This window comes from Tetrao urogallus (assembly GCF_951394365.1).
Source record: "Tetrao urogallus genome assembly, chromosome: 8".
NCBI lineage: Eukaryota > Metazoa > Chordata > Aves > Galliformes > Phasianidae > Tetrao > Tetrao urogallus.
In genome coordinates, this window is record NC_136821.1 from 17,039,940 (window position 1) to 17,066,962 (window position 27,023).

The following is a 27,023-nucleotide window of genomic DNA, read 5'->3' on the forward strand; positions in this document are numbered from 1 at the left end:
TTTTTTTTTTTTAAAGAGAAACAAGTGTCACATATAGTTTATCACATATAGTTTTCTACTAATTACAAATTTAATTTAACAAAGTAATATGGAGGCAGCATGTGGTAGATTTAAATTCATACAATCTGTTAAAGTAATATGCAACTGAAAATTAATGATCTAAAATCCTTAGATTGCTTTAAATCTGTAATTTCAGCATACTGCTACATTTGTTCTGTCTTGAAGGCTGAAATCAACAAATTTTTGACATTCATTCCCACATAAGCAGAGCTCATCTGCACCTTCTCTTAAACCTTTTTAGCAGCATAATCAGCTTTATATAGAGAAAATTATTACCATAATTTATATATTCTAATAATCTTTTCCAAGGCATCAAAGGAACCCAGTGTCATATTCCTATACCAACTGATAAAAATATACTAATCACTTTCAAAAACTGGTAGTTACTGTTAGGGTGGCCTATGAAGCAGCAGTAAAGTGCAAAATATTGGGTATAATATCTAGTGATTCGCTTTCGCTTCTGTGGAATACAAATGGTTACGCCTGGCTCTCCCATTGACAGATACAGCGTTTGATGGAGGACCAACCTGAATGGAGGGAAAAAAGAGAAAAAGGAAATATTAACCTAACTTTTAACATGCTTCTGTCTGGAGGGTGTTATAGGGTATTAATTGAAGAAAAGTGCGATACTGTTCCTTCAGTTAGTGCTCTTCTCACACAATGAACCACCTCCTACATCATCTCTGAACAAAGCACATATATGCTGCAGAAGTAGGATTAAATGTTTTTAAGTAATTTCAAACACTTCTGTCAAAAACTTCAGTGCATAACTATTAAAAACATGTAAGTTTTTGTCAATCTCCAGACCTGGTTGAAAAGAAATATATGAAAAAATCATTCAAAACAAATATTTTAAATAAAATATTGAATAGAACTGATTTTTAACAAAATCTGACAGTCATTTATGACATAGGTATGTTTCTTGGAGCAAACAACTTTAAGGATAGATAGCAAAGATCTGCTTTTCACTGTAGCTGCATAAACCAGTAACTCCAGTTGGAGTTAATGAGAGCCATGGGAGCAGCATACCACAGCACGGAATTTACTAAACAAAATGAAAACATTTTGAAGAGGAAAATAGTTAAAAAGAGACCTCAGTTGACCCATTTTAGGTTCGTAATTACTGAGGGTCCTATTCAACGTAAAAGGACAGAAACACAAAGGGCCACAGATCTTGGCGTTGCATACTGACAACTTATTAAGTAAAACAGAAAAAAGAGGATTTGGATAGTGGTGCCAGCTTCCCCCCCACTTTTTACTAAACGACTCCCTCATAGAGCTGAAAGAATAGAGAATATGTTGAGAGGTAAATACAGAAGCAGGCACCTGACAGATCTTTCCCCGCTTTTTTTTTTTGTTGCTTTCTACATTACAGCATGCTTTTATTCATGCTCACAGACTTTCATTCTAATTGGTTTTCCTGTCTTTACCCCCAGTCTCTACAGATGCTACATGGGGAAAGAACATCTCCCACTCACAGGAGAGTGAGAGAGGGACAGGGGAAAACAGTTTTTAGTCATCGCTTCGCTCTTCGTAATGCCATGCACACCTCTACGACTGGTAAGGACTATGTGGGTCAAAGATACACTGAAACATCTCTATTAGAAAATAATGAACAACCATATCACTTTTTTTTTGTCTTTGGTATGTTCGGTAACAACAGATTTCTTGAATTCTGAAAAGCACTTCACAAATTTATTTTTAAAATACTTGCGAGTTACTGTGTAGCCTGCAGATATTTCCCATAGAATCATAAAACAAAGTTATACACTATGCAAAATAAATAAAAGTATTATTCACAGTGTCATTGGAAAAAATACCTTAATAAAAATGCTTGAAAATATATGAGCTGCTCTGAAAGCAATGCCTCCTATTTTATTACACTGGCTCATAATATCAGAGGCAGATGTTGGTGGTACGGTTGAACCTTCCCACCTATCTTCTGTTACATTTTGTTGTCACGTGACAGATAGCAGCAGAGGGGCAGTCTGATCTGAAAGTGCACATGAAGCAGAGGTGTATCATTAAGATCTTCCTCGCAGAAAAAATGGCATCTATTGACATTCATCAACTTGCTGAACATTTATGGAGACCAACAGTGGATACGAGCACAGTGAGGTTGTGGGTACTGCATTTCAGCAAGTAGTGACAGTGGGTCTACTCCACTGGTGCAGATTATTACGAGCATAGCCTTATAGGTTCCTGTTCATTGCTATTGAAAACGTATAGCTGATGGTTGTACTTATGTTGAAAAATAGAGTTTTGTAGATGAGAATTTGTTCTATTAGATACTATTATTGTGTTCTTTGTATGTATTCTAGTTTCCATAGAAATAAATAGAAGGCATTACTTTCAGAGTGGCCTACATGTATTTGTGCAATCAAATAGGTATAGAAAAAAAAAAAATCAGATGGAACAGAGAGACATAACCTTTTAAGCTCCTCTGAACAATACAGTATTTGCTTCATCTGAACCTGTTTTTAAAGTGGCTTGTGGTTAGTGATATACAGAGGTTAGAAACAACACTCAGCGCATTATGTAGCATTCTTACTGACTACTAGTTAAGCATGCTTATCTAGTTGTGGACAAACTACGCATTTTTATAACCTTTGTAGGAAACAATTTTCCTATTCAGCATAGAAATACCAGGAAATCTGTGTCAGAGAGACTGTTGCAGTGCAATGCTGAATCAAAATCTCAGGTATTTAAAACAGGCGATTCTAATATCTACCCATCAACTGACATATTTTGATCATAGGGGAAATATAAATTTCAATTAACAATAATTTTAAAATACCCTCACATCCACTCACAACACTTCACTTGCTTTTATTCAAATTTCAAGTGGGAAAGGGAAGGAAAACAAAACCTACTGAGTTACTTAAGTTTCTGCAATGAGAAGTTATTCTTCAATACAGAATGCAAAATATTAATGCTGAGTCAAGAGAGTTTTGTGTGACACTATCATTAAATTGTCTGGTTACAAATCTAAAACAATAGATTTTTAAAGTCTGCACTATTTTACCCTGTGAGAGTGCATCTTAGGAGGCAGAAACCAAGCATCATTTTTTACCTGAGGGAGTGAAGGAAAACAGTCCTACCAGGACTATCGACAAAATATTGAGAAATCTCTTACTAATGATGCCAAGCAGGAGGCTTGAAATACATTTACTAAGAATTAGGGAACTGATAAAGTCTAATAACTAGAAAAAACAAATATTTGAAACTTCTATCTACCTGACTAGAAAAGACTGCAGCTAAGTTGAGTCTAGGATGAAGCTGCTTAGCATGTGCTTAAAATCATATATTTGTGCTATCTGAATATATGAACGTACAAAGCTGTGTATACATTCACCAGTTCATTCTGTAAAACTGAACTCTCCTCCCACCTCCCTTCCCATTAAGAGACCCCATTCATAGCACTTCATGTCCAAGCTAACTGCATTTGGTGTCAGGCATTAATATGGTAATTTTGAAGGATGCACCATGAGTTCATTGTTATGGATGCAATGATGGAAAACTCACCCTTTTCAATCTGGCAGCGGCTTCTCCAGAGCGGATTGCAGCCAGCAAGCTCTGGTGGATCTGTTCTGGGTCAGAGCGCTGGACTGGCATCGAGGTTTGTCTCATAATGACAGGGCGTGAGTGGTCAGCTGAAGCACCTGACTGTGCCTGAATCTGTTGCTCATTATTGCTCACTTTGCTGCTTTTCTAGAAACAGAGGAAGTGAGAAGGACAAAAACAAACAAACATCCTTTAATGTTCATTAGCTAATTAGCAGCAAGGAAAAAACTAAGTCAACTCACAGGAGGTCACATATCAAACTGTGCCACTATAATATTTGCTTTGTTCAAGATCTCAGGTATTAGCCACATTTCTACTATAGCTCTGGGAACAGATCTTCAATTTAGCAGCAACGAAAAAGATATAAGCCAAAAGGAACTTATGAAACTTATTAAAATGATGAAGTAATTCCTTCAAGATGAGCATGTGATACCACAAAGTGATATGATATGGAAAAAACATTCCAAAAGGAAAAATAAATATAAAAATAATAAATCAAGCACTCAAAAAACCCATGATTTTATAACTTGAAATTATATCTCAAGTAAATAGGATTCAATAATTCAATAATTCAAGCATTACAACTGGTTGAGATCCATTGGTTTTTTGTTGTGTTTTTTTGTTTGTTTGTTTTTTTTTGTTTTTTTTTTTTTTGTTTTTTTGTTGTTTTTTTTTTTCTCCTGATGACTTGACAGGCTTTTGTCACCACCTAAATTTAGGTCCCTTGACACCACACTATAGCATAATTAAGCACTGCTTGAAAATTGAAATTTCTAACAAAGATCAGTTATAAAGTATTCCCAGATAAGTGCCATAATCACCTCAACATTTATTTTACCAATGCATTTGTATGAAAAATCAAAATTTGACATAAAACATCCCAGAAGAAGCCACTCTGGAAAGTTTGTCAACGTGTTTTGAACTGCAAGCAGAGAGGAAGAAAAGCATTACTGTATTTTGAATCTACCAAACAAAGATTAGCCTCTAACTTCCATGCCTGAAGAAAATGGTCATTATAAAAACAGAGTTTTGAATAGTACTGCTTCTTGTCAGAATACTGCAGAACTGTACAGAATATGCAAGACAGCCAGCATCTACACATCACAGATTTATGGATGTGTCAAACTCCCAGAACAGCTCGAAATGGCTCTCTGAATTATGGTATATTTCCACCTACACATTTGCAACATTAATACCTTAGTTGATTTTTATGACTTTTTTTTTTTTATTTTTTAAAGTTTCTCTCACTCAGTTCTCTCACCTGGTTCAAGTGTTTCTGCCATGATCACTTGAACCAAAACTCATCACATTACTCAAAATTAAAGAAACCAATGTACCAAACCATAAAAAACACAAACCCTCTGAACATGAAAACAGGTATATACAGTATAAGTAAATGATTGTTTAATTCACTGCTCTTCCAAGTTTTAGATGCTAGTTATGGCAAGAAGTAATTATTTCTAGTACTCAAAATGAGACTGTTTTCATCTTAGCTAGCATTCCCTTTTTTCTAGTATTTCATTATAATGCTGTGCTACTCCCAGACACCAGAGGTTGTTCACACTGTATCAGTACAGCACTTTCTGATAAGCAAGCAGTTCAGAGATAAGCCAAAGTCTCTGCTCTGCTGAAGATGACATTACAGCGGATCACTGATAAATATATATATATTAGTAATAAAGTTTACCATATCCATTACACTATTCTGTGGCCCTCCCGTGATGCTGTGTAAGGAAGGGTTTTTCACTTGAGGCATGGAGGCAGCTGAGGAGAATTCAGCTGTAGAAGAGGCAGACGAGAGTTCAACAGGAAATTCTTCTCTTGGTGCCAGGCTAGACGTTGTACGCGTTTTATTGAATGACTGTGATCTTTTGACTGCTGAGGAGACAGCAAGTGCAAAAGGGGATGGCCTCGAACTGGAGTATGGCTTTGGAACTGCAAAAGTTCTTAGAGTTTTTAGGTTCAATGGTGCTGGCTGACAGGAGGGAAAACTGGGTGGTTTATTGTTTTTAACAGGAGAAGTGGAGGATTCAATTTTTTTCCCATCATCATCTTTTTCTTCATCTGCTGGAGAAGAGGAGCTACTTGTTGTATGTAATGAAGAAGTTTCATCAGGTGATGAGATATTTTTTTTCATCTCTGTATTTTTATCTTCACTTTGAATGGAATTAGGAGCACAAATGGTACTTCTGGCAATTGCAGATGACACATAATGACCTGAAACTCTGCGCTGCATCTGCAGATAAAAAGAACTAGGCTTAGTTGTAGGACTTAGTGCATTTGACTTCTCCTGAGTCTCAGAAGAAGCATTTGAATTACTTAAGCTTAGCATTAGTGGAACATGCTGTTTAGAAGACACTGTTTCTATTTGATTGACCTCAGTGGTAACCCTAGCTCCAGATGGCACCCCATGTTCAGATATGCTGTTCACTCTGTGCAGCAGATCATTTTTTGCAGCAGGTATATTTTGCAGACCAGTCTGCAAGTGACCTGTACTTTTTGGAAGATGAGGAATTTCAGTTTGCATGATGAATTCTTTGGCGTCTTCATACTTCAGAGAGTTTTTGGAAGCAGCTACCTCTTGATCCTTACAATCTCTAGCTTCTGATTCCCAGCTCTTCATTGTTTCCAAGGATTTTGGAGGAGGCACAATTTTGTAAGTAGTCATTCCAATTTTTGGTATGTAATCTCTTGTAATTTCATTAGCAGGCTTAGGTTTAGGTTTCATGTCTTGTCTATAAAGAGGGTAACCCCTTACAGGAGACCCATCTGGAGTTTTTATAATTGTTTCTGGCGAAGTAACATTACTGCCATTTGTACAAATATGAATTTCATCTTTCATGGGTATTGTTTTTTCATATGAAACTTCTTGTCTCTGAAGATTTTGTTCTGTTGAAGTTTCTTCATTCTTACATATTCCTTGCATCACCCGAAGACCAGGGTTGTTTGTGTCTGTATTGTGTTGAAGGACCATTCCTTTGAATGTGGATGATTCACAGTCTTGGGGGACAAACATTTCTTTCTGCGCAGTCCTTTCCAAATTGCTAACCAATGGACCTGTCTGAATTGCAACATCCTGAGTTTTTACGGTGTCCAGGTTGGTTTGACTTGCTTTCTGATCTTGCTTTCCTGGAATCAGTTGAGTGTAATTCCTATGACTTATGGCAATGTCATTTTTAGACACCTGGCAGTTTGATAGCCTGTCAACTTCAAGCTTGCTTTCTCTAAAATCTACTGCTTTAATTTCTGCTGTTTGCTCTTCTCCCCCTTCTTCATTTGTTGTAAGGAGTGTTCTATCACTGTGATCTTTAAAAGAAAGATTCCAGAAATTAATACAAATGCCAAGGTTTAACCATCCTACTTATATCACTAAGTTTCAAACATCCAACAAATTTAACTACAAGGACTAGCTCCTCACTACTATTATTATTTTCCTTAATACTTACTTTTAAAAACTATAGTTATATTTGCCTAATATTGCTGAATAATTCTCTTCTTACTCGGATACTCTTCCTTTATTATCAGCCTTCTGGTGTCATGCATGAATTACTACAAAAATCTACTATTGGATCATTTTAAAAAGTGCCAATAAATTTCGGTTGATTATAATAGGAACCAGTAAGGTGAACTCAAAGTCTATTCAGTATTAAGTTAGATGCAATTTTTATTTAGTTCCATCTTTTTGGCTTCCGTTACATGATTTTAATATCAAAAGTGTTTTGTTAACTTTACAACAACAACAAATGTGCTACCAGTTCTTATCACCTCATCTCAGATACACCAGAGATAGAGGAAGTACAAAGAAAATAATTTCATTATCACAATTCTTTAACTGTCTTAAAAGGAATAGAGTTTTCTTCAATAAAACAAGTGGGAACTACTCACCATAATTTTTATTTTGTTCCAAAATTCTAAGCTTCCTGTCTATCTCAACTGCAGCTTGGTCACTGCTTATCTGAGTCTGTAGTTCTCTGCAAAGCGTAACAGTACATTAAATATGTTGGTATCATTCATTTCAGTAAACAGAAAAGATGCAAGAGAACTGGCAATGTTCTCCAAACACAGATGGAGAAATCATTCTGCCAAACACTGGAGTACTAAACAGAATTATTTTTATTTTTTTAAGCGAGAGGAAATGCCGCTATGATATTTTACCAAAATGACATCAGCTCTTCACTCTGCCATGTATGCATAACATGATCAGTTTTCCTTTTCCTCGTTGTTTTGTTGTTTATTCGTTCACTCTGAACAAGCCCCATTCTAGTTAAAACTCAAGTTACAGTGAATCACTGAGGCAATGGCTTATCATTCCTTAACAACGTTTTTAGTGTGAAGTCTTATGACATCCTCCAACATTTACAACATATTTGATTTTTGTCTCCAGCATAATCTGCAGGGAGCTGCATGAGACACCAATTGCATATGAACTGTGCAGTACAGACTTTTTGAAATACTAATGAAAGATCATAGAATCATAGAATCATAGAATCACTAAGGTTGGAAAAGACCTAAAAGATCACCCAGTCCAACCGTTCACCTATTCCCAATAGCTCCTACTAAACCATGTCCCTCAACGCAACATCCAGTCTTTCCTTGAACACCCCCAGGGTCGGTGATTCCACCACCTCCCTGGGCAGAATGCTCAGATGCTCAGATGCTCTGTCCCTTTCAAGAAATATGCATAAAATATCTTACTTGCATACTAAACATTTTGCAAATGCATGCAATGTTTGTTGTATGATCAGAGGGGACAAAAGAACTGTGTAAGTGCTCAAAAAACATTCTTCTGTTTTCAGGAAATAATGAGTATTTGACTTCAAAAGTTAGGTGAAAAATGCCAGCACATTTAAAATTTCTCATTAAAAAAAAGTATCAGAACTTCAGACTTTTATCTCTGTGATACTTTTATTTTCTGTAGTAACTAATACTTCATCATGAAGATTCGAATTCATTTGCCACATCAAATGTATCATTAGGAATCACTGTCATTAAATGAAGCATCTGCTTTGAATCATTTCAAAAAATGAATTATCCATCCTCATGTTGCCTGTACAGTCCAAAACGTACTGTAAACGTCCAACAACAGCTAAACAGAAGCTTTCAAAATATGCTGGTAGAATGTTAAAGCTCAGTCCTGCCCTCTGTACTCTTGCCTATCTTCATTTCCTTGAACAGAGCTAAGGGACTGAATGACAACCATTTGCAACGGGCTGAACTGTTTAAAAACAAACCAAAAAGGAAAAAGGAAAAGAAAGTCACAAAATGTCAGAATATCAAAGTCACCTGACCTATCTTAAAACATCTGAATTAACAGATTTTCATAAACAAATGTCACAGAAACATTAGCTCTCATTCCCATCCCTGTGATATTTCATGAAGGAAAGGATTTCTGAACTTTGAAACTATGGTGCAGTGCATACTAGATGATACTTAACAGTATTATAGGCCACAAAAGGCTGTTACAAGTCAGGGGAGAGGAGTGAGAAAATATCCCCATGACATCTGTCCAAACTGGCACAGTAACACAGCTCAGATAATTTGCAAATAAGAGAGAACTTAAAATGACGCTTGGCTGAGGAGCCACCTCGTAGTTCCTCACTGAGCAGACACACACAAACAACTGGCACAGCACTCAGGACACAATACCACAGAATTTGCGAAGACCAACTTTGCTCTGCATTGACAGAAAGACCCTTGACATTCAATTCAAGGCTTTCTATATTATCTTCAAAGTTTCTAGCTACTATAGCATTCACACATTTTGGTTTCAGTATAATAATTGAAATAATTCTTGCAATTTAAATCGGGAACAGTAGCCAGTTCAGCTGCCCCAGGAAACACATAAATAGTGAATTACACTAACACAATGGGACTTCTTAGGACAATCAACACTGATTTGAACCAGGCACTAAATCATGTTGGGAACCTGCAAAGTAGAAAAGAGGTTTAATAAAAATGCTACAAGGCAAAGTTACAGCATCGCCAAAAGAAAAAAGGAGTGGTTAAGGAAAATAATGAATCAATTCTTATTTTTCCTGAGAGCAGATGAATCCAGACAAGAGGCTAACAGATGAAAAAAAAATAAATAAATAAACAAATACATAGAGCAAGATCACAGATGAGCAATAGATCACCGTAGCAAATATACCTGTTTTCCACCAACTATATGAATGAACTTTTAAATGATAATTAATCCACGTCATTCTACTCCACTCCATTCCCTTCCCCTCCACAGCAAAGTGCTCTAGTAATAATGCTAGATGTTTTAGAGATGGGTTCAGCTGTTCCAGAGTCAGGGTGTTTTAGTAGTAACGAGAAGACGGTCTAACCAGAATAGCCAGCAGAACATTTTGTGATTTATGTTGAAATGCTTCATGAATTACTGCATCCAGATATGTGCTACAACGAAAGCTAAGCATACTGAGTTCATTCCTTTCTCACAATTCTCTATTCTACGCTCCACAATGAAACAGTACCCTGCATTTTATTTGCCTCCCCCATTCCTTCTCCAATGCTCCTTTCTTTGTCACAAAGCGTACTTACTTGCCATCTGTGCTCATGTTTTCTTGTTTTTCTTCCTTGAAGCTTTGTGAGTTGTCTACAGAAACAGTGCCAGGAACAGGAACTGATGAAGCACGATCATTTCTTTCAGTTTCCAGTGGTACCTCTGTAGAGCTGAAGGCTGCAGTAGACTCTCCTGTCCTGAGAGCGGTATCTATACTTCCCTTTTCTTCTCCCTCTTGCACACACATCTCTTCCTTTTCATCAATTTCTTCCAGGCTGTATTCTGAGGTCCTTGCACCTAAACTCACAAAGAATAGGGAGAAAAAAAAAAAAAAAGAAAACACACCTTCAGTGTATAGATAAAAAAGGACTGTGAAGCCAGCTTAAGTAGTTTGATTTAGTAAAACGGGAGTTCTCTTAATATAGGGAAGATGGGGAGAAAAAAAAAAGGAAAATAAAAAGAATCCGTTTCAATTTCATGTTAGTTCTTTTTCAAATATCTCTTTTTGATGAAGATATGATTATTGTCATGCCACTGTCCATCTGTTTCTGCATCTGTAACTACTGCATAATGTTTTCCTTTGTTTAATTCAAGAACTGAATTAGTATGGATAAAAATATAGATAACAAATATCATGAAGACAGGCAGTTTATTTCACACAGATTTCTAACAGCTTTCGTTAGCTCTCCAATGAGGTTTAAAATAAATGGTTCCTTTTTATCAGATTAAGTATAGTAGAGAACTAAAAATCAACTTAGTCCATGTTTTGAACAAGCTTGTTCACCACTATCAAAATTTTCCCATAATCATCCCAAGGATATCAAAACACATTTAGATGAGTCTTGTGCACTGTCCTGTGCAAAACAAATAAATAAATAAAATTTACAAAATACATGGAAAAGCATTAATTCACAAAAATAATGGAATTTTCAGCTAGGCCATAATTTAAAAAGTTTAGTTACTGGTTTAGGACACACAGGACAATGCAACTGATGTTAGGCTAATAAATCTAGTATTTTTGATTTCCAGAGGGACTGTCTCCGGCTTTCCTTTCCTGCCAGGAATCTTCCTACACCAAGATGCTGATTCACATTTGTCAAGTATTAGTGGGTAGACCATACACCTAACCTCTCAGCTTTGCAACTCGCATTCTGCAAAACAAACAACATAACTACAATTTCATCTATATATGGCAATATGGTGACATGGAAAGCTACTGGAAATAACAGAGGCACATATAAGCAAAGCACTCTGATCTGAGCAGAGTATTCCTGTTAGCTTTGCATACATCAATACCTATTAGATAGAGGCCTAGCAGTGGGCTGAATCAGCAAGTTTCAAAGTGCAATCCTACTGCAAAAAAGGCTAAGATTAAAAACAAAATACTAGCTTAAAGCAAGCAATCCTGGAAATGGGCAGAACCCAAAGCATATTTCTTTAATAAAAAACATCTTAGATGAATTTTACTGTACAAAACATTATCCTTCAGCAGACCCAGTATTTCTACAGAAGTATCATTGAAGAAAGAAAATAAAAACAGAGAACTGTATGTGACTTGGAAAAAGTCTTCACTGAGAACAAAAACATTTCTTTTTCCAGCACAGTCATTAGCTAGAGTTCAGCAGTGGCATCACTGATCTCATCCACAGTTGCAGAGCAACTACTGAAGTCAAAAATTTTACTATTTAATTCTAGTTAGTTTTTCATAGTGCTCTCTTGTAAAAATGCTTTGCAGCTGCAGACTAAGCACTGTCACCAATGTCATGGAGCTGAGTGCAGAGGTAATCTAGATCTCCAAGGAAAGAGGAGCAAGATTGCAAAATGGTGCAGGTGAATCTCCTTTCACATTACTTAAGCACATGTGTTGATATCAAAGGGATTTCTTCAGACTTCACAACCAGTAAGGGCCTCTTCCTTCCTCCCTCACCCACAACTATTTGAAATCTAATTGTGGAACCTATTGTGGAATCTTGACTTATACAATAAAAGCACAGCCAGGATTTCTAACAAGACAAACAGAATAATTCTGGAGTTGCTATGACTTTATGCCTAATCAATGCAGTCATCTCTGTCATTCTTGCTCCGAAGAAGAATTATAAAGGTGAAGTTAACACGCTAAATTTCTATTCTTATACTGATGGGATGGGAACTTCGCTTGGCTGGGTAGGAGATCCTACCGATTTTCATCTTACATGAAAGTCCATCCCTTGCTGTGCTAGGATCACTTCCAAATCTAAACTACAAATGCATAATTCCAAACAATAACAAAAACCAATCCTACATACTTTTTTATGAAGTGCCCTTTGTACTGCATTGTCAGCAGAGTATCAGACTTGCTTAGTCTCGCTTAGTTTCATCTAGCAGTTTTAAGTCTGTAACTGTTGCTAGCAGATCTGGGCTGCCAGTGCTGCAGCAGAATGAAGTGTTTATATACCGAATTCATTCGCAACATATAACAGCCATCCTTTACTTACATCATGCAGATGAACAGTTTGGATTTTATGACTTGTTTCCAAATCTCTCTTTAGAGTTTTATATGCAGCATATCACTAAGAATTACTTCTGGCAACACCGGATACACATTGCACTCTTATTGCCTATGTATTCTCTATGTAAACATGTATATAACATAAACTGTACTTTTGTCTTGTGCAATTGATTCTCTATGAACATTAGTCACTGAGTTTTAAATAGTTCTAAAAGAACATTGTTAAAATCTACACAATGGCACTGTGAATACCTGATGACTGCATTACCAACTGCATGTATCCTTTAAGTCTGTAAGAATACAACAGATAACAGAATGACATTTCTCTCCGTGCCTTTTTACACTTGCAAATAACAGCCAGAAAGCGTGACTACATCATGTAAACCTGGCAGTGGTTTTGCTCAGCCCTATACTCCTTTGAAAAGTTTAAGAGAATCTGTAACCAAGAACATTATACCAAGAGATTTGTTTAATGGGAAATCATGTGAAAATCTTCAGCTTTTTTCTTTTTAAAAATTTAACCTTTTCCTTAGAAAAAAAGAAAAAAAAAAGCATTAATTAAGCTTTGGTAAGGGGAACAAAAAATATAACTGAGAACAAATTGTTCTTTATAATTCCAAATGTTCAAATTAATTCTCTTTAAATGTTTATTCCGTTAGATGTCTTCATACCAGTTTTGTCAAGGTGCAGTCTGCTTTCAAATGTTGCCTATTCTGAACTACACAGCAAAGTTTCCAATTAATGTACACAGCGCTGGTAGCCATGCAATACTACGACACCAAATAACCCTTACTGAACACTCATAATGGTTCTTTATAGGGCAGAAGGTAACTCTACTTTCATAACTTAAATTTCCTTACTTGCTAAAGGAGAAACGTGCAACATAACTGCTTTGAGAATGTTAGTCACAGCTGATCAAAAACTCAATGCTTCTGGACCCCTGACACTTCAAGTAGTATTAACAAGAACAGAGGAAACTACTGAGTTAATGTAATGCTAAAATTACATCCAATTTAACAATTGAAGAGATACTGACTATTCTATCTTATCTATATTAAAAAGTGCCCAAAATTGATAAATAATTTTCAGACTAGGATTAACTCAAGAGTTGCGAGATTAATTTGGCTGCAGGTGAATACTGGTTCTCACAGCATGTACTAAAAGGACCCTTTATAAAGAGGCCTCTAGACAGTTTCAGAGATGCCACCAGAGAGCAGTAGTATCCCATGAGGAAAAAAAAAAAAAAAAAAAAAGAAATGAGACAATGCAATGTAACCCATCTCTACATTAAAGAAAATGCATTGCACTAAGTCTTCGGCAGAGGATATTATAATACAAGACACCACAAACAGAACTAGAGAATGAAAAATGTCAGTAACTGTGGAAGTAAATCTCAAGCCTCACACAGACTGTTCTAAACCCAATAAGGATGATTATTTTTTTCCATTTCTTTCTATATTACACAATAAATATTTAATCACAAGAAATCAAATACCTCAAACACAGGTTACTAAGTCTACAGAAAAGTGATCAAGCTACTGCTAAGAAGCTCAAGACTGCTTATTTGTGCAGCACTTAAGATATTATACTTGTGGAAAATTAATAAATTCTATCTATTTATCTTAAAACAGAAACAAGCTCAAGAAAACAACAAAAAAGCTTAATATTAAATGATAACCTTGCTCTTCATGTTAGATCCATCCCATGTAGATGAATAAGGTTTTGAACACAGAAAACTAAGTACTAATAAATATTAAGAATGATTCACTAAGTTATAATTCACCACCTTTCTTCTGCTACAACTAAAAAAACAATACTCAACAATTTTCAAATTCAGATGCACAACAGAAGCTAATACTTTCTATTTATCAAGTATACACTTTATTCTTCGAAGTGTTTGCTTGCTATTGTTTCTATTAAATGTCACAAACGGAGACCAAATTTACTGATGACTGATCTTTCTATTTTTTTTTTTTCCCCTTCACCAGAGACCTAAGGAAGCAGATGACATTTTTTGTTCTTCTTTTGGTGCATTTATGTTTTGTTTTGTTTTTTTTTTTCCTTAACCACTCCAACCACCATTTTGACTGACAATTCCAATGAACTAGTTGGAAAGCTATTATACTTGAGTGCCTATCAACTAAAACAGAACCTCATACACTACTCATGTAGTTCCACATGCTTAGTGTTCATGTATTTCATCCTTAGTGAAATATACAGAAGACTAATTTTTCCAGATTGCACTGGCAGTGCTTATTCTAAATGCTTTACAAAATTGTAGAGGATCTAGAGGTCTCCCACCTTGTATCTGAACTGTACTTCCCAATAGCAGTACTTAGTAGTACAAACAAGAAAACCAAGACCTTACAGTAAAATACTGTTCAGCAGCCTAAGGAATTGTATTTTGAATAGCTATACTTATCATATTTTTCCACAGTACCCAACAAATGAAATAATTTATAAAGAACTATGTATACATACAGTCGATAGTTACATTTATAACTTATGCTTTCAAAGGCTGTTCAGATGCAAACCAAAAAACAAGCACAAATTTTCTCCTACCCCTAAGATTGTGCATGTTAAGGGCAGCACAACAGGATTCTGGAAACAAGACTGTGTTTTAGCTTTTGAACGTTTTGTTATGGGATATACAAAAGTCACCAAGATTCTAGCTTGTTCCTGCCTTGTCTTGTGGATAAAGAGGGGATGCTTAGTTTCTTAAATGTGAAGCATAGAAATCAATACAAAATTTACTGTATATCTTTGTTACAGAAAATCCTATTCATCTTTCAATTGAAAAGTTAACTGATTTGAAGCACTGAAGTTAGTATGTACTTATCTACATGTCTGTATCTACAGTATAGTAATTTATTATTATGACTTACAATGGTTTATTATGACATACATTTAACTGATACATTTGGAAAAAAGCCAACCTGTTTCAGACTGCGTTTCACCAGCTCTTCCTTCCACTTCAGTAGGGACTGATTCTATTGACTCTGTTACTGAAAAAGTAAAATACAACACGTCAGGTAACAAGTATCGTCTCTCCACTTCTATGTTAAACTAATATCTTACAGACTGCTGAGTACTTCAAGAAATGCACCTTCTCTTAAGTAACCAGGGCTTGTTATCATATTTCCCAGGTTTTTTAATATTAAACCTTATGTATTTTTGAACCTCAGAAAGTTGACTTCCTGATCAAATGAAAGAATTATAAAAGTCAAGAACAAAATTTTTCCTTCTTGGGCCATTTCCTATTAATTAGGCCCCTCTATTAATCCCTCTCTGATGCAGAGAAGCAAATCTTCTCTCCTCATATGTGTAACACAAAAACAATTGCTATAGTTAAGCTAACAATAACTAATTGGGTGAGCGTGCATATTTTATACTAATCTGTATGCCCTAAAACTTGTGTTTTTCACACTACATCAGTCAATGTCATAAAGTAGCATTACTATTTCCCTAAAATTCAAAGATCTTTAACACTCATATTTTTACTTAAAGTTCTTATCTTATTGGGCAGTATTTCTTTAATATTTAGCCAAATTGCCATGCCTTCTGTTGCCTCCTAATTAAAGAGTATAAAAAGATTACCAGTCTCATTACTGCTTTCACTTTGATCTTCCGGTGTTCTGGAGGGTGGTGAGGGTGCTTTGCGCTTCATCCTCCGTAGAGAGTTCACAGAAGCTGTGTCACTGAGCGGCAGAGAACCTTTTCTTACTAATCCCGAAGGGGCCTATGAAGGTAGACATGGTGGAAAATGATTATTAGTAATGAAAGACAGAAAAATAGCTCTTGTCATTATTCTCCGGAAGTATTTTTAATATATATTTGGACAAGAGAGAGTGTCCACCTATTACCAAACATATGATGGTTTCTCACTTTTTTACTTCAATTTAAAAATAAAATAATGAACTAAAACAGTACTTTCTAGAGAAACTGAATATATACATAGAGATGCAAGACAGCAGAAAAACAGTCAGTTATTATGTATAACATAAAAGATAATTTTTTTCCCTTTATAACCTACTAAGGCCATTCTACAAAACTCAAACAAACCTCATAAGTAGGTGAAGTAATTATGAAAGAACGCTTCCTTCAGCTAGACACAACAGAAATTACACAGTGTTTTCTTCCCTGTTCCTTCAACAGCATACTTAATTATGTATGTACTTAACTAGACATGTAACTAATAGGATTTTGTTACTCTACTTGAAATACTTGAACTTTTGTAGAAATTTCTCTAATGCTATCTTTCAGAAGTTATATTGGAAAGCACAACTGTCTCATCTATTTATGTTAAATTGCAGTAAATCACAATAAAAACAATTATACTAACCACCAATGTTCAACTGTAATAATCCCCTCATATTATCATAGCAGAAGACGGAGTTCTTAATTTACAAATAATCAAAAGCATTAAAAAAGAAATCAACGAAGATTACTTATGGGGTACCTATTGAGGCTTCTGTTTGTATGCTCCAACAGTCCAATTGATCTTTAAATTGTTATCTAAATACACTCCAATTCCAAAAGACAGCAGCTGTAAATCTGCCCGCCACTTTTAACTGCAGTTTGCCTCATGCTGAAGAAAACTTCACTTTTATTTAGTTTCTCATTCACCATTCCCAAACAGTTCTACAGGAGATTAAATTAATAGTATTCAGCATCTGAATTTTTGCAGGATGGAATGTCAAATTTAATATTACTTCCACAAACAAGGTTTTATTATTATTAAACCATCTCCCGTCTTGCCATTGGGTTGGTTCTGTTTCTTTCCTTGTGGTATCTACTCTCCAGGTTGAAGCCCCTCTGCTCCGTTCAGAGGTCTGCACCCTCAGCTGCTTTGCACAGCCTCCCTTCAGCTGCTGACTCAGCTGGCATGGAGCTCTATGCTCATTCACTCAGTAAAACAGATGTCACCAGTGTTCCACCTGCATAAGAAAGGGTGTATGTGTAGGGGGGAGAATAATGTTCTCAGTATAAGAGCACAAATGCTCCTAAAAGATTTTTATAAGCCTCTCTACTGCCCTTTGCATTCAAAGAAATAAACGGTTTGCAAAGAGATTTCGATAAAGTACCAAATGTTCCAGTTACGGTTCAAGTGCTGAACAGATTTTCTAAGGAATTATTCAACATATGAATATTAAGAGCTTTTAAACCCTAACAAAAACTGTAATGTGAAAACAGTACTTTAAACAGATGGAAAAAAATAATGGTATTGAGATATATTTGACAAAGTTTTAGAATGTACATCTGGGTGTTCATTTGTCATACCAGCTAAAGCCAGTGCTTTATCAGCTGAACTTTAATTGAAATTTAGGTTAGCATCCCTGAAGTAATTAAAGGAGAAACAGAAGTGAACACTTTTGTCTTAACTTCCACAACAAGAAGAACATTTCTACTTTCCACACTGTACACCTTCCTCATTCTGGAGAAAACAAGCATGGATATGAAAAGTTTTAGCCTCAAATGTATGTAGAGGCATTTGGCACCAAATCCCACACCAGCTTAAGCCAACACTTACAGAGAACATTGTTTCCCATGTTCCAGCCTCTCTAGGCTATGGCAGACATGGTGCTGACCCTTTCTAACATTTTAAAAAAAGCAAAAGAAAGCCAAATAAAATAGTTTGCAGCTGTGATAGAAGAAAAACGCTAAGTACAGGGGAAAAAAATAGAGTGGAGCATTTTCAGTGTGTTTAAAAGCATACCATGCAAAAACTGTCACTATGTATGTATTTTCGTATTACCAGCACCCCTCTTGTTCCAAGGTTAAGTATGTTTAGAAGAGGCCATACAGGGGAAGAACATGTCAGAATATATTAGGAAAAATACAGTAGACAGTGTTCTGCACAAAAACCCAACGTTACTCATCGCTTGCATGATTTGTCTGAATCATACACCTTTTCCCTAGCTCTAAAACTCGCTAGTACAAGAGGTAGACAAAACATAAGGGGGACAAAGTCAGGTATTTATATAGAAGACATAGGTGATGCAGTATCCACATCAATTCCAAATCATTTCAAAATGGTATCAGATGGTCTTCAGGCAAACTTAAGCAAAAGATAACAGGGCAGCTCAGAGCACTGCCATCCCACAGTGAGCACTGGCTCTACTGAAGTACTCCTAACGCTCATGGTGCTTGCCGTGTCCTTGTTTTACTGAGCTTCTGATCTAACTTCTGAAGTATGGAACTCATCCTCCTTAGCAATCTTCCAAGTTGTTCCATGACAGTGACTAATAAACCTCTTCAGGAACACTTTATGCTTTAGTTGCTTTCTAACCCCTTTATTTTACTCCACCAACTCCTCCTTTCCTTTCTTTTCTAACAGGGAGACTGGAGATTTCAATTTCTTTGGGATTTACAGTTGAGTAAATAAAAGCTAGCTGTATTTCTACAGTTGTGATGTTCTATCAATCATTTCAAACCGTACATGTTTTGACTAAAAACATTCATCCCTATCCAAGCATAGCTTATGTATACTTCTTTACAGTAACTGGAAACAGTGTAAGATGACAAATACTCACGAAAAAGAAATACAAATATATCACTATTTACTTTCTATAAATAAAGCATTTGGAGGAAAAATAGCAACTTAAAAGAAATGCTTTTCTTTTAAAAAATAGCTATTACTAGAATACTGCGTCCACTTCTATGAATACAAAAGATAGACAGACTGCATATATGTTTAAACGAGCTAGCTCTAAACATATTTCTGGCAAGAGCCACCTTGCCCAAAATTAGAACCAGTATATAAGGGAGAGGTTTTCCATTTTGATTTAACATTGGAATTACTGGACAAAAATACATATTTAAGCTGTACTAGTCATCTTCTGCAACTTGCAAAGAATGAACAACTCATGCTACCCTAAATTGTAGAATCTACAGCCTTACAGCCATCATACTAATTTCTCACCTAAAAGTAAGAAAACATCTTCAAAAACTACTTTGGTAAACATTCTGAAACTGAGGCAGGAAAAAAAAAAAATCTTATTTTCATATCAGAGTGCAACTGTTCACGTAAAGAGAAAGCAGTTTCTTTTTTTAAGAGAAGCAAAGAAGGTGAAGGAAGTAAACATTAAAACCCTTTTTTTTTTTTTTTTTTATCATGAGAAATTGGACTACAATACACTGTGAATATGCAGAAAGACAACAGTGAGAACACCATTCCCTTAAAGTTGGCTCGTTTCACCGCTGTCTAATGCTACTACTTCGGCATGTTGCTATCAAGACCAGGCAAACAGTTTATCAAGATAAAACTGATGTTTCAATCTGCCTTCTTGGATGTGACCCATTGTTCCACAGCTGCTATGAGGGCATTTCTGCTAGGAAAATGTTGCCTGTGCAGTCCATTCTTCTTTGGCACAAACAGAAGGAAGTCAGAAAGCACTAAATCTGGACTATGTGGCAGGTACAGTAGGACAGTCCAGCCAAGACTGACAATATGTTCCATGGTCTTCAAACTGGTACGAGGCCTGTTATTGTTTTGCAAGAGAAAGGTTGTTGTCTTCTGTGGCCTGACTATGGAAGTTCAAGCCTTCAGCTTAGTTAGCATCATGATGCAGAGGTCAGAGTTGAGAGTTTGTCTGAGATGCAGGAAATCTGGAAGAATCACACCTTACCAATCCCAAAGCACATCACCTTACCCACTGAGGGCTGCATCTTGAACTTTTTATTCAACAGGAAATTCACACATTGCCAATTTGTGGACTGCTGTTTTAACTCTGGCTCATATTGGTGTTACCACATCTCAGCAAAGGTTAACAATGCAATCCAGGGAACTATCACATTCAGCTTCATATTGGTTCAGTAGGTCCTGACAGACTTGCAGATGGTATTCTTTCTCTTCTGCCAGGAGCATCTGTGGGACCCACCTGGTGCAATCTTTGCAATATTCCAGCATTGTCATTGTTGTTTCCAATTGCACTGAAGTTGATATTCAGTTCCATAAACAGTTCCTTGGTCACAGTCCACCAATTTTCATTGATGAGCATATCAAGATGCTCTTCATTTCATGGTGTGACAGCTGCGCATGGCTGCCAAAACATGGGTTGCCTTTATCATCACAATTCCCACTGCTGAAATGTACCACCCATCACCTCACTGTGCTCACATCCACTGTCTGGTCTACATAAATGTACAGCAAGAGAAAATGACTGCCAATGTGTGCAATTTTTTCCCCTCATGGAGGAATTATATGACACACCTTTGCTTCATATGCACTTCCATATCAGATGCTATTCTGCCAAATTGCCCCTCTGCTGCCATTTGTTGCATAGCCACAAAATGTTATGGAACAGCAACAGAAAGATTCAGTTTCTACTGCCATAACACCAACACCCACCTCTGAGGTTGCTGATCAACATAATAAAATAGGAAGCACTACTTTAGGAGCAGCTCTTACAGATAGCAAAAAGAAATCTTACATGAATTAATAAAATTCAAACTACAGCAAATCTTCACATACACGTAGGTCCCAAGCTTTGCAATACACAATAAAAACAGTGTAATAACAAATCAGAATTAAAAAGGAGTCATTTCAAAGGAATCTTTTTCATGAGTTATTCAATTTCTGTCAAATCACTTTAGATTAATAAAAAAATGTCAGTATGAAATAATAAATCCAAGTTATTTCATGGAGTGACAGATTCAAAACCAACAGAATTTTTTTTTTCCCCCAAAGTTCCTTTTATTAGAATACAAAAAGAAACAGTTGTCTCTTAATGTTAAAACTTTTCAGCAAGATAGAATACGCAAATTCAGAATGTATGTTAAACAGTGCTCTCTTGTGGTCCTGTGCAACAGTAAACAATCAAATCAGCATATAAACAAAGTCACAGCTTGAAATTTCTTTCTTTTCCTTCCAAGTGTAATAAACAATAAATCCCTCAGACTTGCATTTCATTTAGTTCTATAATTTATCTTTCTAGCATGCAGATAAACTCATTTACTGAAGACCATCTTTAGATTCTGGTTTTAAAGAAAAAAAAAGAAACAAGAAAAAAAAAGATTATTCTCAATTTAAAATGATAATTTTAGTCTTGAGCTTTAACTGGAATTCCTAACTGGCAATAGAGGTAATATCTTGACATTGCATAATGTCTAATTTTTTCCCCAAATTCTATTGGCTAAATTTCTGCAGTGAAATGAGTATATGGGTAACTTAATATATATCCAGCACTTCATGGCTTCAATTAAATGTATTCCCATTTCACTAAAATAAAACTTTTACTTGCTGGAAGCACAAGATTCTTAAGAGTCCTTCCCAAGATTTTCACCTTTTTCAACCTTTTTCAAGTAGCATGATGAACAAACTACTCTTTATCATATATAATTGAAACATTAACAATGACAGGAAAAGAAATCGATTACAAAACATGCTAAAATGAGACCACATAAAACAAAAAAAAAAAAAAAAAAGAGAGAATATCTGTGTAAACTTTATGTAAAAAAATATACATATATTATTCATCCAGAAGAGCAAGAAAGTCCTCACAGCTTATGCAGCTGTGATATAAAAAGTTTATTTTGCTTTTTCAAAATAGATCAGCTACTTTGGACATATGGCAAGGAGACCAGAAGAAACACATCTTCCAATTTCTGCAGTTATTTTCAAACTAAAGTTTTCAAAAGCAAATACTACAGCTTTATTTTTCGTTAATTTCAAGCATTAATTTCAAGGCAGATATATAACAAGATTATTGATGTTATCAGCTCTAAACTTCTTGTTTTAGAAGAAGTGAAAGAAACGCTACTAACCTGCTCATTTCTGTCAAGGCTGTTAGATTTCACAGTACCAGCTTCTGTCCTGACTTCTGCAAGTTCCTGGGGGGCACTCTGAGAATTTGGTATAGGTGGTAGAGGAGCTCTCCGTTTCTTCGGCATTTCAGATGGCAGAGTGTTGGAATCATACTGCTTGCTAACACTGCTAGATCTTGTGGTAAATGTTGGCCTTGGCTTGCTTATTAATGGAGTTGTTGGGGCACTGGCAGTCTTGGGATTTGGGTGGAAAAAAAAAAATATATATATATATATATATATGTTACTTAAACTTTCTGGAGAACATTCAACAGTATTGATGGATCACTATGAATATGTTTATAGCTTTGTATAAGCAGAACTTTTATATCTTACTTGTTCTCTTTTTTTCTTGCTTCGTTGAAAAAAGCTGAAAAACCCTTTGTTTTCTTTCTCTTTTAAAACATCTGAGTTTTCAGACACATGATAGGAGTCTAAAATAGGAGACAAGAGTTCTAGATGTTATTTATTGCAGAGATTATTTTTCCTGCATTCCTACTTCTTCTCTGCCTGTCATAAACCTTCTGGTGTAATATACAAAGCTCACCACAAATCACTTATACTAATAGTTTTACTAAAAGCTGCAAAATGAACATGTTTCTTACCATCAGTGTTCTTATCCTTTCTCAGAGCTCAGAATAGATGAGTTTCAGCTGCTATTAATACCTCCAGAACTTACCCCAGCCCATCCCACTCGTCAAATGCTACAGCTCATATGAAAAGGCTATGGGAGGGAAAAGAGCATCAGCTCTCCCCAGGTCACAGTTCCTAACAGCTTAAATACAGAGCGTGGTGTGAAGCAAGGCAGGACAGGTACAGGCCTCCACTTGGCATACACCACCGAAAGACCAGGTAGGTGCTGCGCATCTAACAGGAATGGCAGTCATGGTAAAGATAATCAAATCTTGCTTTATGTGCCCTTATTCACATCGACATTTTGTAAATATAGAGGTTGTCTTTCTGTAATTTTTACTAGATTTTATTTCGATAAGGAAATCCCACTGAATGCAAGTGCAGTAACAAACAGAAGGCAGTAGCAATACACCACAGGGTAGGATGAATGCAAGCACGAGTATAAATTTTGAAGCAATCTAAGTAAAATCATACAAAAATACTTTATACATAGTTGGGTATATACACTTGTACTTTTTTTTTAATATGCATTTATGATAGGTCAGAGATGATTGCTGAAGTCACAGTTAAGCAGATATTATTACAGGAAAGAATGATAACGTCATGTAAGTTATACAGTTTTACAGCCTATTTCAGTAAGGCCTACCTTTCAAGGATGGCAAGTTTAAGTCAACTGGTGATGTGGCTACAAGACAGACAAAAAAGAAAGACAGAAAATACCCAGTGGAATGAAGGATGCAGTTTTAAGTTACAAACACAGAAAACCAAGCTGAATCTTATGTTAGGAAAAATAACTGAAGAAAATAATGCATATATTTATCACTCAATGCAACGTAAAATTTAACAGCAAGTCTGAAGGCATACAATGCAGACTGCAATGCAGACTGCATGGAGAGCAATGAATATAATGAAAATATAGTCTGAGTAAAACATGATTTAAATTGTCATATAAAGGCACACCTCACCATTTACTTTCATTAAAAAAGTGAAAAATTCAGAGCTTTTAAGTTGTATGCGAAATGGAAATGCTAAACTACTTAGTATTGAATGAGTTGTAGAATGTCTGAACTTCCTAGTGGGACACTGTCTTGTGGGAATTGTGTCCCCCCCCCCGCATTCTCTCCTAAGGATTTTTGGCTGTTACTTCATTCAAATGACACACAGTTTATACCACAAAGGCAGCACTGCCAGTCTGTAGAAGAAAGTGGTAGTCAGATGACAAAGAAGATAATTCACTATAGGTGCACGCAGTTCAAACAACACATTTAAACAGTAGGTTTTGTTGGTATTTTTTGTTTTTGTTTTTTCCCTGTGACAAAAAAAATATTCCGGTTTTCTCCATGGAAAAGGGGCCTAATTTCCAAATCTGACATTCTCCTGCAGTTCAAGATAACTGGTCTTTGGGAAGTATTTTTAATCATGGTAAAATAAAGATAGTCTTACAGCTATAGTGAAAACCAGAAATAGAATGGAAATAGAATGTGTACACAAATATAGGCAAGTTAGTTAATACTGTTCCTGTTGGACCATAATTAAAAAGATAATTATTGTTCCTTCATGACCTACACAAGAAATTACCAAACAATACTCAAATTACACTGAAAAGCATTATCACAGTATTCTAATATTTCAAAATTATAGAACAAAGCTATGTTTCTATAATACTTCTGTTCTCAGCTTATTACAATCCTACACATTCTCTATAAGCTAAGGGAAATTCAGCATTACTGGTATGTTTTGAGAAAAGGCAGGGGAAAGAAAGGGATTTTTTTTTAAAGGATGCTTTGTACTTGACAACCTATGCTCTTTTCTTGGGATAAGTAAAGGTACAGTTGTCCCAGTTTCAATTTTGTGGCATATCAATTAAGCACATACTGAATTGTGAGAGACTAATTTCTTCATGAGTTGCTTTCCTTCTTTTTTAAAAATAAAATAAATAAATAAAACCAAGCCAAACCCACTCACACCAAAGCAAATGTTAAGGAAATATTATCTAATTATCTTTTCAATAATAACAAGTTATCAAAGATATCTTTTCTTACCTCGACTGATATCCATGGCATATAATTCTCTTAGTCCAAGATCATTAAGAGATTTTGTCACATCAAGTACTTCTTGAGACTGATAATTCTTCAGTAAAACAGTGTTTGAAGGATCAAATTCACATTTACTACAGATAATTGGTATGAGTTCTTGAAGAGGTGAATATGGACTAACTCTTACTACCGTCTTCTGTGTCTTCTTGTAGTTTATCACTACTCTTACTGTTTGCTGAAGAGAAAAGAGTTCCAATAAATATCCTACACAAATTTTGAAACAACCAGCATTTTCATAACAGTCTTACAGTAATCATCAGAATTATTATTAGGCCAGATTCAATGTTATATATTCAGTAACAACACAAGAGAAACTAAGAAATCTTTTGTAATTCCTTTTTTACCCAATGAAAGGACACTTGAAATAGCCTGCTCCTTTAGCATCTGTCATTTGTCTGTCCAGCAGGGAACACACATGGACTAGGACAGCATACCATCACACTAGATAGCTAGAGAAGACAGCAAATGAGCACCGAGAACCTGCACAACGTGTGTGCACAGAACCAAGTTAAAAGGGCAGCTGAAGAGGATCACGACCTCATGTAAGTGCTTTAGATAGATTAAAACAAAAATAGAAAACCCACCAAAAAAATCAACAACAACAAAAATCACGGTATTCTTCTATAGTGACAGAGAAGGACAGACAGACTTAGGCAACTCCCAGAAAGTGCTTTAGCGCTTCTAAAAGCCCCTGATTTCTTGAGGGTATATATTAACAACAACAACAACAAAAAAGCAAAATTATTAGAAACATGTAACATGTTCTATGTAGCATGTAACAAAGGAAAATGAATGTCTATTCACAAGGTTGTATGGGTACTATATTTTTTTTATGTCCATAATCTTGTACACAACATGACAGAAGTTACAAGTTTTTGATTTTCAATTTGCAGAAGGATGTATTCAGCCACACTCCATCTTCAAAAATGTTCAGATGCACACTAAGGCCACTAAGACATAGGATCTCAAATAATATTGTGATGTTTCTTTCCTTTGGCAGCAAAGATGCTTGACAGAACAAATTAAGATATATTTTTACTTTAGGAGGTCATCAATAGTACATTGACAAGATTTTCACAGGGGTGCATAGTGAGAGGATGAGAAATAACAGGAAAATGTGAAACAAGAGGCTGATCTATCAGCTTAAGTTGTTGAATACAATATACAATAGTAATTCTAGTTTCTCAGTACGCTATAATTTTAGTCCTCACCTCTGGTATCACTGGAGCAGGTTTCTTCTTATCCACTTGTTTTGGTTTCAGAATCACCTTTTCCACTTCAAGCATTCCCACTGGTGTATTAGGTTTGAATTTAATCTGGCTGTTTTCTGCTGATATCAACTCTATTGTGTAACTTGAGGGGTTTAAATGATACTGTGCACAGAGAAAGATCAGCAAGTCCATCATGGGCTTCCTGTCAAATGCAAATCAAACAGCTACAACAGATGATAATTAAGCAGGCTATTAAACAAAGTATGATGCTAAGCATTTATCCTTCCATGACTAAATAGTTACTGTCAGGCACTGATTTTAAATATCTTCAATTACAACAACAAAATTAAAAACAAAAATGAATTTTTTTAAAAATCACTAAAATGAAACAGGTTATATAGAAGTATAGCAAGAGCTAGAGCAAAGGGGAGCATTTTTGCTTATCTAAAGTGATGCTTTCCTGAGACCAGCATGGAGATGCGGATTAGCCACCTCATCTGACCATTAGTGGGAACTGCAGTAGTTGTGATGAATGCCCTTCTATTCAGTAAATAATATTCTTCCACAGCTTAAAATTTTTATATCTACTCTGAGGTTACAAGAGACATGAATTTACAGAAATTCTCAGCACGAGCCATGCAGAAGAAGCAGGTGAGATGAAG

The 27,023-nt window shown here is 35.7% G+C and overlaps 1 protein-coding gene across 1 annotated transcript in view; it reads right to left on the reverse strand.

Annotated features, from left to right (window-relative positions):
- Positions 1-500: 500 nt before the first annotated feature.
- Positions 501-27,023, reverse strand: part of COBLL1 (cordon-bleu WH2 repeat protein like 1) — a gene marked incomplete at both ends in the record, with an annotated part of 74,415 nt that continues 47,892 nt past the window's right edge. The window contains 12 exons of the mRNA XM_079539237.1: positions 501-587; positions 3,586-3,771; positions 5,312-6,930; positions 7,510-7,595; positions 10,168-10,426; positions 15,554-15,622; positions 16,215-16,356; positions 22,383-22,616; positions 22,758-22,855; positions 23,701-23,739; positions 25,097-25,325; positions 26,362-26,563. Of these exons, the coding sequence (XP_079395363.1) occupies positions 501-587; positions 3,586-3,771; positions 5,312-6,930; positions 7,510-7,595; positions 10,168-10,426; positions 15,554-15,622; positions 16,215-16,356; positions 22,383-22,616; positions 22,758-22,855; positions 23,701-23,739; positions 25,097-25,325; positions 26,362-26,563 (3,250 nt within the window). The remainder of the gene's footprint in view (positions 588-3,585; positions 3,772-5,311; positions 6,931-7,509; positions 7,596-10,167; positions 10,427-15,553; positions 15,623-16,214; positions 16,357-22,382; positions 22,617-22,757; positions 22,856-23,700; positions 23,740-25,096; positions 25,326-26,361; positions 26,564-27,023) is intronic.